This window comes from Ascidiella aspersa, chromosome 6, assembly GCF_963924565.1.
Source record: "Ascidiella aspersa chromosome 6, kaAscAspe10.2, whole genome shotgun sequence".
NCBI lineage: Eukaryota > Metazoa > Chordata > Ascidiacea > Phlebobranchia > Ascidiidae > Ascidiella > Ascidiella aspersa.
In genome coordinates this window covers 8,722,733-8,737,590 of record NC_139452.1, presented here as the reverse complement: position 1 = coordinate 8,737,590, position 14,858 = coordinate 8,722,733, and the positions used below count along the sequence as shown (strand labels likewise).

The 14,858-nt window shown below is 35.9% G+C and overlaps 2 protein-coding genes across 4 annotated transcripts; both read right to left on the bottom strand.

Moving 5' to 3' along the window:
- Window positions 1-2,379: 2,379 nt before the first annotated feature.
- On the bottom strand, window positions 2,380-9,495 carry LOC146139534 (thioredoxin-related transmembrane protein 1-like). Of its 2 annotated transcripts, none has more exons than XM_083392918.1 (9): window positions 9,298-9,495; window positions 8,772-8,887; window positions 8,621-8,666; window positions 8,249-8,377; window positions 7,958-8,003; window positions 7,774-7,875; window positions 7,058-7,121; window positions 6,513-6,649; window positions 2,380-3,706 (listed from the first exon to the last, which is right to left on the bottom strand). In XM_083392918.1, the coding sequence occupies exons 1-9, from the start codon at window positions 9,435-9,437 to the stop codon at window positions 3,494-3,496; spliced, it is 993 nt and encodes a 330-aa protein (XP_083249044.1). In that variant the 5' UTR covers window positions 9,438-9,495; the 3' UTR covers window positions 2,380-3,493. The 2 variants fall into 2 exon arrangements, with proteins under 2 accessions (XP_083249044.1, XP_083249045.1); XM_083392919.1 differs by having other exon boundaries at window positions 6,513-6,631.
- A 2,225-nt stretch (window positions 9,496-11,720) lies between these two features.
- Window positions 11,721-14,461, bottom strand: LOC146139533 (T-complex protein 11-like protein 1). 2 transcript variants are annotated; one of them, XM_083391134.1, is made up of 2 exons: window positions 13,516-14,461; window positions 11,721-13,458 (listed from the first exon to the last, which is right to left on the bottom strand). In XM_083391134.1, the coding sequence occupies exons 1-2, from the start codon at window positions 13,723-13,725 to the stop codon at window positions 12,187-12,189; spliced, it is 1,482 nt and encodes a 493-aa protein (XP_083247260.1). In that variant the 5' UTR covers window positions 13,726-14,461; the 3' UTR covers window positions 11,721-12,186. The 2 variants fall into 2 exon arrangements, with proteins under 2 accessions (XP_083247260.1, XP_083247259.1); XM_083391133.1 differs by having other exon boundaries at window positions 11,721-14,461.
- Between the last annotated feature and the right edge of the window lie 397 nt (window positions 14,462-14,858).

Genomic DNA, 14,858 nt, shown 5'->3' with positions numbered 1-14,858 from the left:
CTTTGGGCGAAAGAAGAAATGAGCCATTTGACCCGTTTCATGACCAATTTCTAGTTTGACCTGATGAAGTAGAATTGTGCGCAAGCTTCTCGGGATTTCAAAACAATTTTTCGTTATAGTGCTACCTGATTACCCTATCTAATATTAAACAAATATTGTCATCTTACTAATTAACTTTAAGGCCTCCAATTTGCTAAATCATAGGTACTATTTCATAATCCACCAATATGGATTGAATTTATAGAATTGATTTGAACAGAATTGAGAAACAAAATCTGACCATTCAAATATGATAAAAAAACACACGTCGGAGGCTTTAAACCATTAATTCTCAAACATTTTTACCACTTATACCATGAATGTTGTTTTCCTGTTTACTGCGCATCACCTGACAAAAACATGTTTGATACAACTTTTTACAGACAAACCACCAATTAAACCTGTAAACCACTTTTTAAGACAAGCTTAGTACGGTCGATTCGATCATTTTAAAACTGTATTGTCTCTATGAAGCTTGCAAATCTTCTGAACATCCCTTCTGCACCCCTTCTGTTGTTCTCATCTTATTTGCTCGTCATGGTAGTTTTAAGCTTGCAAATGATTATTGGTGGTTCCCATTCGGTGCTTAGAAAACCGTGATTTTGTAAAGTGGATTATGCAAACTGCGTAAAGCAGTTGAAACCATGGATGACAACAAGCCGAAGTTTTGTTTGTTTTAAATTAAATCGGCAAACTATAATCATGTGTAAGCGAGGGAAACTGACAAAGACTATTTCTAGGAGTATGCTTACATATAAACAGTAAAAACTGCAAAATTTCCAAAAATGGGTTGAAAGTAGAAAATCTTATTTTGGTTGGGGTAGAAATATTTAGGGTAGTTCGCTATGAACTTAGTGGTGGAATTGTGGAGGTGGTAAATAGTTGTACAAGTCTGATATGACCATTTATCCCTTATTTTGATGGGTTCAGGACTTATTTCGATTGAGACGCTATTGCGTTTGTTGGGCATTTGTCCTAATTTGGTCTTATCCCAACCTGTGTCTATTTTACGACGTTGATGCTCTTTTTATCTTATTTTGTTTTATTGGCTGAATTTCGTTTTTTTTAACCAGCTATAGTACGCAGTAATAATATAAAAACACTATAGGTAGCATACGCGATAAAATATTGAAAACCAATGTATTAAAGTCTCTGTATGTGTGATCATAATTGAATGCTTCGAAAATGTTTCAATGCTACAAATGAGGGTATTTATTGTGATTTAGCAAACTTGCATGCTTGAGAGCTAAGCACACTCTGACGCTACCTGTTAAAAAATAACGCTTTTACAATTTTTACATGCACTGTTCGACCTCAAATCATGAAATGACCTCATAGTACGAACAAAACCAACTCGTAGAATCGGCAATCTACACGTTTGTCTCATCAACGAATAAACGTTCGCCTTAACTCAGGAATATTACCCCAATCCCTCGTAACTAACTAAACGAGCCGTATTGTAAATGATTAACTATATGTGCATCAGATCGCAAACATTTTTCGTGAGCTTGGTGTTATTTAGCAAGTGACATCAATAGCCCACATAACAATGTCTACTTCTGCATGACAAACATGCGGCATAGGCCATGTGCTGTATGAACCCAAGCGTATGCAATTATAGCTAAATAAATATATGCCAACTCATATTGACGTGAGTAAATGAAACGCATTTAAAAACAAATAGACCTCAGAGATGCGAATATGGCTGTTTTTCTACGGTAATTAAAATGTTAGGCGTACAGGTGTTAGTCAACAATTTGTTATGTGTAGGCCTATGTGACAGTTAACAAAAAAAAATAAGAAACAAAGCTATTTTTGTCGAACCTTTAAAACAACCTAAAACAATTTGAAATACTGAAGTAATAATTTAAAATCGAAATTATGTTTCCAGAAAACCCATCTACAAGAGAAGAAGTAGAAATGGACAAAGGAGCTGTAATAGGCGTTTCCATATGTAGGGGGGGGAGTCTGTATTGGCCTGGGGTAGAGTTATTGGGCACTTTACCTACCCCGGGGAGCCAAGCTTGGTCGTTAAGTCTATCTGCGTGACGTCGATGATGATGACATCAGCGAATTTCACCGAAAAAAAATGGTAGAGCGACGGTCTCGGCTTGACCGGAGGCCGTGAGTTCGAACCTCACTGCAGGCTAGTTCTTTTTCTAGCCTGCTCTGTTTGCATCATAGATCAACAGATTCGGTGAGTCTGCAATGGCTTTCAGTGTGTTTAACAGGTTTAGGTAAGTTTTTTCTTGCCTTGTTGATAATACTGCAAGACACGCATTACAACGTCGACATGTAAGATTTTTATGATATATTTATCACCACTGCTACCAAGGCGTTAACCAGTTTTATTGTATTAATAAAATGAACGAAACGAACGGAACAGTGTAACACAAAAACTTGTATATTAGGTGGGTCTTTACGTTAGACACAAGAAAGTCACGGTTTTAGTACATGACACCGAAATTGCCCAACCGCAAGCAAATTAACGCACTTACAGCAGTTTCTTGTCTGGCAAGCAACATTTCGGAAAGAATACACGAGAGAACTCGGACAGGACGTGCTGTACATAGATCACGATTTGTGGTGTATCTAATGCATCGGTATTTAGTACTAGTGTTAAAGTAAAAAAGTATGGAACGGGTAAAGACGTCCTTCAATTTATATATTATGAATAATCCTTGGGGTGGTCAGTGGAATATAAGAAAATTGGTTCTCGTAAAACTGGTCGTTTTATTTCGGCGGCAACCAACTTTCTAATTTCAAGAAAGTAGGTGTCCCCATGTAGCACGCCACCACTTCGTGGTCCACTTCTAAGTTAATAGAAATTTTTTTCAGGGGTCACTTTTATATGTTTGGATAGTTTTTTTAAGTTGCGACAAAAATTCTAAATTCTGGTTGGTAAAATGTGGTATTAAAACACGGCATACAATTTACGTGACGATCATAAGGACACATATAAGCAATAACAACGAGTGTAAGACGAGCAGTTGCAACGGACAACGGCGGAGGGGACAATTCAAAATTCAAATAACTTGCTTTTGTATGTCTCGGGCCGTATACTGGTTAACCATAAACATTTCTACTGTATAATATATGATTTTATATTAAAGACACCCAGTTAGGACTAGGTTGGTTATATTATTAAGGTCTTGAAAGGCAGATAATGACACACTCAAAGGGAAAGACACTTCTCAAACATTTCTGCCCATTCTAATATTTAAAAGCTTGCTAAATGACAAAATTTTGAACGTCAAAAATGTTAAAGCGTTTTGTAATATAGCGAGTTGAAAGTTGTAATCCTTTTAAAATATGTGATACATGGTTTGAACGGTTTTGTTCGGTCGGGGAACCTCACAGGTTCTCCTATAGATACAAATATATCGCACATGCTTCAGGGGGCGGTATAGATACAAAGTCGTAATCTCAAAGGACGGCGACAACGGCAAACAGCCTATTCGTCCTTAGGGCTCTCGGTGCCTTCCTCTTTTTGCTCTTCTCCCACTTTCTCTTTTTGCTCCTCTTTCTCCTCCTCAGCGCCAACTTTCTTGCGCTGACGCACTTCAGCGCCCCCGGTGGCCTGCTCGGCGTCGGCCACCTCAAGGTCGTGGATGGTCTCCCACTCCTGAGACGCTTGGGAGGAAGACTGGGATGCGGGCGTAGAGTCCTGTGGAATGAAGAGAGGCATAATTGGAGAAGGTTTAATAAAAAAGATAAAAAAATTTAAAAAAATAATTGGAGGTGGTGGTTTTAAGGTTGGTTTTGTATAAGAGATGGAAGCGGTCTTTTTAAGAAGAGAGACATCTTTGGAGGAGGTTTAATAAAAAAAGCCCCAAAATTCGAAGATGGTGACTTTTAAGGTTTTTTTTGTATAGGAGCTATATCAGGACTCTTACGTTTATATCTGACAACGTTCATTTAGAACAGGGGTTCCCAACCTTTTTACGATCTCGTACCACTTGGACGCTCTGTACTGCCACGCGTACCACTTCTTGCGGAACAACTAATTTGCTCGAATCACATTTGATTTATTTTTAGCATAAAACTAGCATTATTCAACGCTTTTTGTGGCTTAAGCTATAAAACAGTAGATGATATCTATCAAGAGCAATTATTTTGACATAAACAATACGCTTTACAAAGCAACTATGATTAGGGCTACCCTATTTTCAGCATCCAAAACGAGGACATTTTTTACCTGCAAGTAAAACGAAAGTAGAGTTGTTACGTTTGAGAAAAACGTGCCATATCCACAAGTAAAGCATTCAGCTTCGAAATTAATACGTCCTTTTCTGAACAAGGATAGTTCTTACGTAGCTCATCAGTAAACAAAGTTTTCCTCTTCAGCATTATAATTTATAGCATATTTTGCTTTATGGTTGTCTAAATTTAGAGAATAACAAAGAAAAATGAAAGCATCTGCTGAGCACCACCTGTATGCTATAAAATAGACCAGTGTTTCTTAACCTTTTTGTATATTTTCCTATGCCTTGCACCCCCAAAATTGGTTAATGTTTTCGTAAACCCCATGAAAAGCAATTCGGCATTTTCAATTAAATATCACTAAGACAACTTGAAAATAGTCAAGTCTGTTGTCGGTCGCGCGAAGCGCGAAAAAAATAGGTTGAATTGGCGCTAAAGTACAATTTTGCGGGGCAATTTGTTGAAAAACATTAGGGCAATTTGTCGGAAAACCTGTTTTAAACCAGCAATTTAGCATGTTTCATGGCTACAGTAATTTTCGGAAATAAATACAACGTATCGCCTAAGTCTTGTTAAAGGTATAAGGAACTAACTCGAAATGCAAAAAAGAGGACATTTGGACACTTTTGAGCGTCCTCGAGGGACCATTCAGTTTTCATGAAAAAAGAGGACATATGGTAGGCCTAACTATGCTCCTTGTCGTCAATTGACATGGCCTGTATTTTAAAGATCGCATTGTTTCAAAACAACAGGAATAGTTACGTAACAATAAGAATGGGCTTCGGGGGAAAATTATTTTATGTAAACAAAATATAAAGTTGTGAATGCAGGGTTTTGTGAAAAAAACGGAAGCTACTCGCGTACCACCTGAAAAACCTTCGCGTACCACTAGTGGTACGCGTACCACAGGCTGGGAACCCCTGATTTAGAATATGAAAATGGTCTGTTAGAAAAAAGAAGTATATTTTTGCCTTTAACTTTATTCTAAGTGAAATGCTGGAGTCAAGTTATGCAGAAGGGAAACAATTTACATTTTTAATTTTTTACGTCTAGAAATCGTCTCTTAAAGGTTATCCGTCCATATTGTTTTAGAATATGCCTTTAACTGCGGAAGTTTTGTGAAAGTCTGCAAAGCTTTTGGCGAATATTTCTGCGAAAATTATAATAAAAAACCACGAGGTTTCGAAGCATAGGAAGCGAGTGTTCTGCTTTCAATTACGGAATATCCTGCTACATCTGTGGGTTTTTCGCCATGTCTGGCATTTCTCTTCAAATTATTTACGACAAACTTTTATTCCGTATAAGAAAAATACGATAGTTATATGAAAGTCCCACGAGCCACGTATAAAAGTAATATTACTACTATAAGAAATGCAAATGTTTTGTTATAATTAAAAGCTTTTTAGCTTTAGCAGCCGGCTTGCATAAAGAGGGACCCTAATATTTACTATATTTACTGAACAGATTAAGGCCGTTACGTTGTTCATTGGACTCTGTCGACTTTGTTTAGACGTCGTAAAGCTTATTGTGATACCGCTAATTTCACTGTTCTTTCAAAAATACCTTTACACTCTTATCCTACTTCGTAAAACCCTTTCTTCTCACGCAGGGCATAAAATGTAGGTGTTAGATGTAAAGCATTGTTGCAAAAACAACCAGTGCAATTCACATCAAGGTTCAGCAATAACATACATTGCACTATTTTTGAAAGGTGCTAATTGTTGGAAACAGCTCTGAAAATATATTTAGATTAAACCTACAGCGGTCTTCAACCACAATGAAAACTAAAGTATGCTGGTCACATTTTCTGTTGAAGTATTCAACTTGGGTCTACATACAGGCTCCATAAAATACAGAGCTTTCTGAAGGAGTAAACAAATAAAGTGCATCTAACAGTTAACACTCGAGTTTAAACCATAAAAATTGACATAATAAAAAGAAAATTAAATTTAAAAATGCATTTTTTTCTAATACACTGCTGCCTCTATTTCCAACAAATAATATATATTTTTATATTTTATTTTGATAAAAAATGACTTGAAAATTTTGTTTCAAGGCAAACCCCTTAGGGGTCAATGGGCCCCAGTGTAAGAACCCCCTGCTGTTGGAAGCCCTTTACTTGTTTATAAGGAAAAGGTTATCTAATATTTAGCACAAATATCTTGCCTACTGTGGTCCACGCAATGCAAAAAAATAAATTAGGGGCCCAGGGTAAAACAGTTTCCCCTGAATTAAGGTAATTCCAACACAAAATCCATCACGATAATCACCTGTGATTTTCTTTCCTCCTCGTCATCAGTGGATGCTGCACTTTCTTCCTCTGTTTCTCTAGCTCGTTTCTCTTTGCGTTCCTTTTCGCTTACTTCACCATCTCCACTGACCGGTTTGTCTGGCATTCGGAAAGGGCCTTTTATCAAAAGTGTTATTTTATATAAACTGTTGCTACAAGACGCTATATTAAACAAAATGCAGCTCATCTGGTGATTATATTTCTTCTACAATGTTTCGGTGATCTATTCAAAGAAGACGACTTCATTAGGTATTTAAAACATTAAAGAAATATAATACCAGCGTAGCTGTTTTTTGTATAATATACTTACATATATAAGAATCAGAGTCATAAAGGTTAGGTAATTACATTGTATTAAATTTTAGGACATTTAAACCTAGAGTAGCTGTGAATGACTTAGTAAGTCATTTGGGTAAAAAAGATTATTACTGAAATTATAAAATACAACATCCACTATCAAACTATTCAATAATTTCTGAGCCCCAATTTCACAGCTTGTATCACATAGTAGATATGTATACATACCTTGGGGCTTTTTAGGTTTTGTTGACTGAGCTGGTGCCACAATATCAACAACACAAACCAACACCTGTAAGCAAAAGCAAGTCTAAAAAATATTTTCACAAACAAATGAACTCCCTAACAGTCAATGACTCAATGTAAAACAAAGGATTAACAAATAAAAAAACGAAAAGGGATTAAATTTGACACATAGATGATATATTACAGGTGCTTGGTAATTTTGTTACAAAAAATGGTCTGGTTGGGAATGGGGAAACTTTATTTATAACAACACCTCATCTTTTACTGGACATGACAACAATGATAGATGGTAACTCGCATATCTTTCAGGACTGCTTAAATATATACTGTTTTAGGGCACTCGGGTTTAGTTTTCCTTTTCAAGATGTTGTATAGTTTGCTTTACCATAAATCAAACTTTGAAATGTAGTTTGCTATTGTGCAAAACAGTTAAATGACAATACAGACAAAGAAATGCCAGGCCAATTCATACTCTAAATTTTACCACAGAAGAACTATATGAACAATTGCCTGGCAGAGTCATTTCCTGTGCTTGTGCAAAATCTAAAGCATTAACTAAATCTCATTTTGGCTCTATAGTATATTATGTGAAACAAACCACCCCAACATTAGGATCTGAGCCTAAAACAGCTCTGAACGTAATACAGAAGCTTTGATTGCTACTTTTTTATTGAAGTAATATTATTGAAAAATCTTACTAAGCCCAGCAACAATCCTGTTGCAACAGTTCCAGCTCCAAACAATGCATAGGACATCCACGTTGAAAGACCGTATTCTTCTGTTAAACTGTCATGGATACCCTGAAATCAAAACCCTTGTATGACAAATGTGATAAGAATTTAAAAATGTAGCTAACTAATAAATTACTCCAAGGTATTTTACCTTCATAAGCACAGATGCTTTAAACAGCCATGACATCAAGGTCATTCTGAAAAATATTTGCATAGTATAATATTTGATATGTAAGGTAAACAAATATTTACTGGCATATTTTATTTGAACTGCACAATAAATTAGAACAAGGATAAGGGGGAAGAACTTCACATTTAAAGAAACCAAATAATTGAGCATAAACATTAGATTGGTAATCATTAAAAAACACAAAAAGTCAATAAGCAAAGACGCTACAAACTGCATTTTATATTTTTTTATATATTATACAGCAGAACTTACAAAACAGAGTTGGGGTGACGGACCCACCAGATAGGTTCAGCATCCATCCAATGTTGATTATCCACATATTCATGCATTGAATCAGCCTTTCTATCTGCATTGTAACGTCTGAACTCACCACCTCTGCCACTAGACAATCGAACAACCAATTTATAAAATTCGTAAAAAAATTATATATATATAAAATGGCAATTTCTATACTCAATATATATTTGAATATATATTAAAAGTGAAGTAGAGTAGTTGAAAAACTTTTATATCTTGATAGAAAGATTGTCTCTTATACTTCAGATTAAAATTAGTGGTACATACTTTCATTGGATTAACTTAACATTTTGCTATCCTTGTTTTTACTTTATTTTTAAAACTTACTAGTAGAAAGTTGGCAGTGCAGTAACCATAAACCTTCCGCTTAATCCTGAAAACCAAAAGTTATATAGTGAAAAAACAAGGGATAAAAAATTGAAAAATATTTATGGGATTTACACGTTGTTAAGACATGGTGAGCATAACATAGACATACCAGCTTCTTTTGTGATATCCACCATTGCAACATTGATTCCTAGATCTTCACTCCACTCTGCAAACTCTGCATATGGCGCCTCATTTGCCTTACACGCTGGACACCAAGGTGCATAACTGTAAAATTTACACAAATGGGTATGCACATATGTTTGATTGGTTTAGGACTAGACAATACCACATGTTTAGTTTTTCTTGTACAGCATATATTTGTAAAAAAGCCTGATTAGAATAATTTTGTCAAAGTAAAATTAAACATTTGAGCATAAAGGTTGGAGGTTGCAGTAAGATGTAGCAAGAATATCAAATCCCATACAGAAGTGGTATTATTTTGATTGTTTTGAAAACCCCTTTACTCATTTTGAACATCTTGTTCTTGTTTAAATTATATCTTGTTGAAAATGAATAAAGGATAATCAATTTTTTTTTAATCATCTTTTAGAAAACATCTTGCTTTGAGGTTTAGAAATGTTCAAAATGATACCTACTTCTGTATGGGCTTTGATATTCTTAACCTTAACACTTACAATTTTATCATCCACTGGCCCTCCAAACATTGTTTCCAGTTGTCATCAGTCAAAACGATAACTTGATTAGAATTTCTTTTTCTTCCAAGAACGTTACTAGCCAAACAAAAGAAAAATATGGCACAGAAAAAGTATTTCATTTTTACCAATACTGTTAGGATGAAGGTCAAACGATTAATTTTATTAGATTTGTACGACGAACCTGCAAAATGAAATAACCACTTTTGTAATTTACACGTGTTTGTATTTTTATCTGCAACTGTACCTATAGCTATATCTTTTCAGATAGTACGACAACCTTCGCTAATTAAAGTGTGAATTCCTTTTCAATAAATTCAGCTTATTTTTAAGTTTTCAAGGTCTGAGGTGTTATCTGAAATGTTAGCTAAAGTGCCCAGCTATTTTCCCATCTAATCAATTTTTTAAATTACCAGCACGCAAGATACAAAACTCGATCTCTGATACGACAAATCGACGCAAATGTTTTTGCTTTAATAGAATGACGTGTAATAAGAAGATAGGGGAATTACCGCCTAGTAATTTTAATCTTCAAAACATGATACTAGCCATTTTACAAATTAATTGATGTCTTCTACACAGCCGTTGACAACACAGATAAGAATTGAATGTATACTGCGTCTTCCCCAACGGCTAGTCCACTACAAGTCTAATCAAGAGTTTCTCAATTTGTGTCGCAATAATTCTGACGTGACCTATTAAAACGTGGCCGTAATTTTAAAATGAAAGACAAATTTACATTCAAATGCTGTTATAATACTTCTTCATAAGAATCTACGACACTTCACATTTTTTTCTAATACGATACCCGAAATATTGGACGGAAAGTATGACGATCTGACATCATAACAACGCCATTCAGGCAACTATTGACTGTTAACTTATTTTTTCCAGTTTTTAAGGTTACAATTTGCTTTAGAAGCTCGATTGACGTCAGTTATCAACCTACTATTTTTGATAAATTTAGCTTTTAGGGAAAATCGCTTCATTGAATCGCATTCGCAAAAATCGTGGCTGGAATTCCCACCTTAATTTATTATTGGATCGGCACGAAACACCCAACAGGGTTGTTCCTGAGCAAAAATTTACACTTGACAGCAGCTCGCCCGGACGAAACAACACTCGCCAAAAATGTTGGCATGCCGTCAGTAAATTTCCGTCCTAGCGGGGTCATTGCTTGGGTTATCGTTAACAACAATTTAAGTCCTATAAACTTTTCCTAAGTAGTCAAACATGGGTAGCATTTAAAAATTAACAACATTCAAGTTGAACAATAAACCTCATAAGCGTTTGCCACTGCAGCAGTGATCTCTTTGATTGTTTGCCGGTAAACGATTTTCCAACACGGGACAAAGAGTCTTTATTACGATAATTGCTTCGAACGTCACCTTGGATTAACCTTCCTGTCTGTGCAGTGAATGTATTTGCGGATTAGCGTTTAAGGAAATCACTGGCACTGAGTAATATTTCGCTTAGTAGTGGTGCACAAGTTGTCCTACACAAACTGATTAAATTTCTCCCTGAAATCACTCGCCAGTCGGGCGAGTTGGTGGCGATCAGCACACGCCCGGAGCGTTTGCACAGTACAAAATCCCAACCCTGCCCTAGCAACGAGTAACGATACTAACGCACGGTATTGCCTCCAATCATATCGGACATACATAGTTCTGCTTGTTTGTATAGTGCAGCGGTTCTCAACAAGTGGGCCATGGCTCACTGGTGGGCCATAAGAACATTTAAGGTGGGCCACAGACCAATTTGAAAAAGCTAGATTTGGTTTCATTTCTGTCACTATATTTAATTTTACAGGAATAATGGCTTCGGGAGGAAATAAAATTGAATGTAAATTTATTGTTCAGCCGGAAGTATCTCACTAATGCACAGTTAAATAAATCATCTGTTTTAAAATATGTTCCGTTGTGTCGTGTCGTAAACCTAGTTTACAATTTTTTCTTTCAGAAAAATTTATTAGGCCAGATTTTTTTTGCGACGTAAGTGGGCCACGAAAGAAAATAGGTTGATAACCACTGGTATATTGGTATTACTATCCGATTATGCAAAAATAACGTAGCTTTGTCTCCCTTTCCAAAGCTACCTTTTCCATATCAATTGAGACATCCCCCCTCCTAATCACTTATCACGATAGGGGGACAATAATCGAAAACCGAAACATACATAGCTTACGGCTGACACGCCCACCGCTATATTTGAAAAAGGAAGGGGTTAAGTTTTTTTTTTCCTTTTCGCAATTTGTTTACAAACTAAACAGAAACTGCCTGTATAAAGCAGGTATACAATGTTACACATGCCAGGAAAGTAACTGACTTCTTAAATTAAGTACAGCACTAATATAAGCGGACAAATACGCTGCTTTCATAGACTAAAAACATTGGCTAGATCATTCCTTTGAGTTAAACTTGATTTTATTTCACAGGTGAGTGGCGCCAAGCGATACTTCTATAAAAATAGATAACCGAGTACAAAAATAATCTTGACAAAAGACAGAAAACAAGATAAATTAAAACAAGGCGTGTTTTCAGTGCAGGCAATACACTTTGCAGTAAGTGAAAATAATGCTTATTTAAAACAAATGCTTGAAAATATAACACGCTTTTATATTTTTCAGTTCACAGAACCAAAAATAAGCAGGACAAAGCAAATAATCATAGTCAAAACCGCCACCAATGAATCCATGCACATTTAGCTGTAGTACCAACACTTCTTGCGAAAATAGCGCTTTTACAAATTAGAGCATCTTTCTAATAGTACTTGCCAACGAAAAAGGCAAAAGTAAAATGTGGCAACAAAACATCTGCTCTAAAGGATTCAAAGCATCGGTAAAACATGTAAAAATAAAACAGGGCAGAAAAGTTACTGTGACTCAGGCAAATTGCCCAGTTTACATACGTCGGTCAGCAGTTTAACATAAAATGGTCCATATGTTTTTTGGTTAAGAATCACTAGTTTTGAATAGGTAATTGCAAATTCGACAAGTTCATTTTCCATCACTTGCATGGCTTTAGGTACAGCGGCATCCTCAAGTACATTTTTGGTGGACTTAGAGCCCTGAAAAATCAGAGCAGCAACCATTGTTATGTACTTTTTGACTCTCGTTGACAAGAGTTTTCTAATAGGACCATTTCTCTGACATACAGAAGATATCTGTTCTGTAAGAAGTTTCTGTTTTTCTGGCAAAATTTGAAGAAAAACCAACTCATTACTTTTGATGTAATCATTGGTCTCTTTCCATATTTGCTCTGCATAGGCTGGACCTTGTTCTTCAATATCCTCATCTTTGGTGTTTTCGGTTATGACCATGAGGGTTTTCTTGAGTGAGAAAATGTAAGAGCTGTGTGAAGAAAGTTGCGATGATAAAGATGTGATTGTGGTTAGTATCATGGATGCGACAAGCACCAGGCGATTGAATTCTTGTCTCAACTTCACGAAACGCTCTTTATCCAGCTTAACTGTTTCTGGAAAATTTTCGTTGCGATAATCTTCCTCAATTAGAAGGAGAAATGCTCTTTCAAGAACTGCAAATGGGCCAGTGTCTGTGCCTGTACCACCTGCATTGTTCTCACTTTTTACTCTGTCGAATGCATTTTTAAACCAGTTTTGGGTGGCAACTGGGCCATTGGGCATAGTCTTAAGCAGAGTTTCAAACTTTTCTCTTTCATATTGCACTTGGTGATCTTGCACTATTGGCCGAATGGAGTCAATCATGAAATTAACCTGATCCTGTTTCATGAGATGCAGGACACTGAAGATTTCCTTTAGCAATTCTGCTGTGTCTTCGATTTTACGCAAATCGTCAATGTTTTCATCTCTGGCTGGAGCGCACATCGACGCCATAACGTCAATTATGGAATCGGACAGCTTCTTGACATCCAATGCTCCGTGCTGCGCCTGTTGTTTAAGAAAATCAATGTCCAACAGTTTGGCAATGGTTTTGTGCACTGATGTCACTCTGTTGTGAGGCAAGAGGTCCACAAGTATGTTCTTCAAGTCACTTATAGTGACGAATGCACGATCGTAAATCGGCTGATCTGCTTTTAGATCATCCCCCAGACAATTCCAATAAGCCTTTAACATCTGGGCTTTAACAGCCGTCAGGGTTGAATTTTCCTCACCCTGTTTATTAAGGCTCGCTTTGCTACAATCATCATTCAGAGCGATTTCATGGGCGAGCCTCATATTCAGGGAAACTGGGTCATCAAATGTTTTCTTGTTTGGAGGAGAAGAAGATGGAGAAGTGCTGTACTTTGGGTTGCCAAAATGACCATTTAGTAAAACCGGAAGGGATTTTGTGCGAGTTTCATCTGTTGACACCTTTGTAGTGGCAGAACCATCTCTTTTCCGCCCCGCTGTGTGGTTTGCTATTTCATCATTGGATTTTGAATTTTCAGACATTTTTATTTTTTATTAGCATCCACTGCTTGTGGAGTCGTTTTGTTAACTGTAATGCAAAAAGAAGCGCTTGACAATATAAAGGAAAATGCAAAAAACTGAAGATGCAATTTTGTAAAATCAATCACATTTATTTTTCTTTCCTGGTTAAAATCAAATTAAGTTTGCGAATTTTATATGTATATTGTGCAAAAAAGAGGAGTAGAAACAACTTTTAACATTTTCACATAGATGAAAAAAAACATTTTGGCATCAAATATAACAGATTATTATAAAAATTATTATACAAGCAGAAGCACCATATTTTTCCATAACACATTTTATTACATGTTCATACTTTCATCAAAATACACCATTTTAACGTTAAAAAACCTATAAACTTTTGGTTAAAATAAAGTCACCTTGCGAGGTTAAAATAAAGTCACCTTACACTAAATCAAAACTCCTCTCTAGTCAGTTTAAGTTCAACGCTCGCAAATTACATTAACCTATTCTTCCGACAAAACAAAGAGTTTTGCGGGATATTCAATTCGCACTGGTATTAGCATCTAACAAAGCAAAAAAGGGGAAATTGCATCGTCAGCTGTCAACACCTTTGAAGCGAGAAAAAGTGGACAACTGCCCACTGTTTAAGCCGTCGGTCTGTAAGACGAAAGTATAGGTACACAGTAACGCGCGCGACACTTTATTAACGGTACTTCACGTCAACTATACACCTTTCGAAGTAGCACTTCCAGAATTTTCCCGTTTGTTTTGATGAGCAAGCAGAGTGGGACGCTTCTATTGTGACGTCACCATCGATGTTTCCTGTTTTGTTTCGCTTGGTAGCTCGATTATAGACATGTTAAACATAATTCCCATCACTAGAATATTCAACAAATAATTTTAATTCCATATTTTAATTATATTTTTATCTTGAATTCGCAATTTTTTATGATTGAGAATAAAGGTTTTTCGTTTGTAAAATAAGGAGTTTCCAGAATAACGTAAAAATGTTTGGGTGTTTTCTAAAGTTAATTTATATAAAGTTAATATAACAGAGAGATATGCGGTATAGAAATATATGTTATTGTAAATATTACAATGTCAATATTTTATGAAGGCCTATTTTTGATATATTTTTCAACAATCTACTT

Excerpts from the sequence above, each read along its gene's own strand:
- LOC146139534 (XM_083392918.1), bottom strand. The coding sequence starts at position 9,437 with ATGAAATACTTTTTCTGTGCCATATTTTTCTTTTGTTTGGCTAGTAAC. Across the intron at positions 8,378-8,620 it reads GCACTGCCAACTTTCTACTA|TGGCAGAGGTGGTGAGTTCA; the intron begins GTAAGTTTTAAA and ends TCGATTGTCTAG. Across the intron at positions 7,122-7,773 it reads CAGGATTGTTGCTGGGCTTA|GTGTTGGTTTGTGTTGTTGA; the intron begins GTAAGATTTTTC and ends TTTTGCTTACAG.
- LOC146139533 (XM_083391133.1), bottom strand. The coding sequence starts at position 13,725 with ATGTCTGAAAATTCAAAATCCAATGATGAAATAGCAAACCACACAGCG.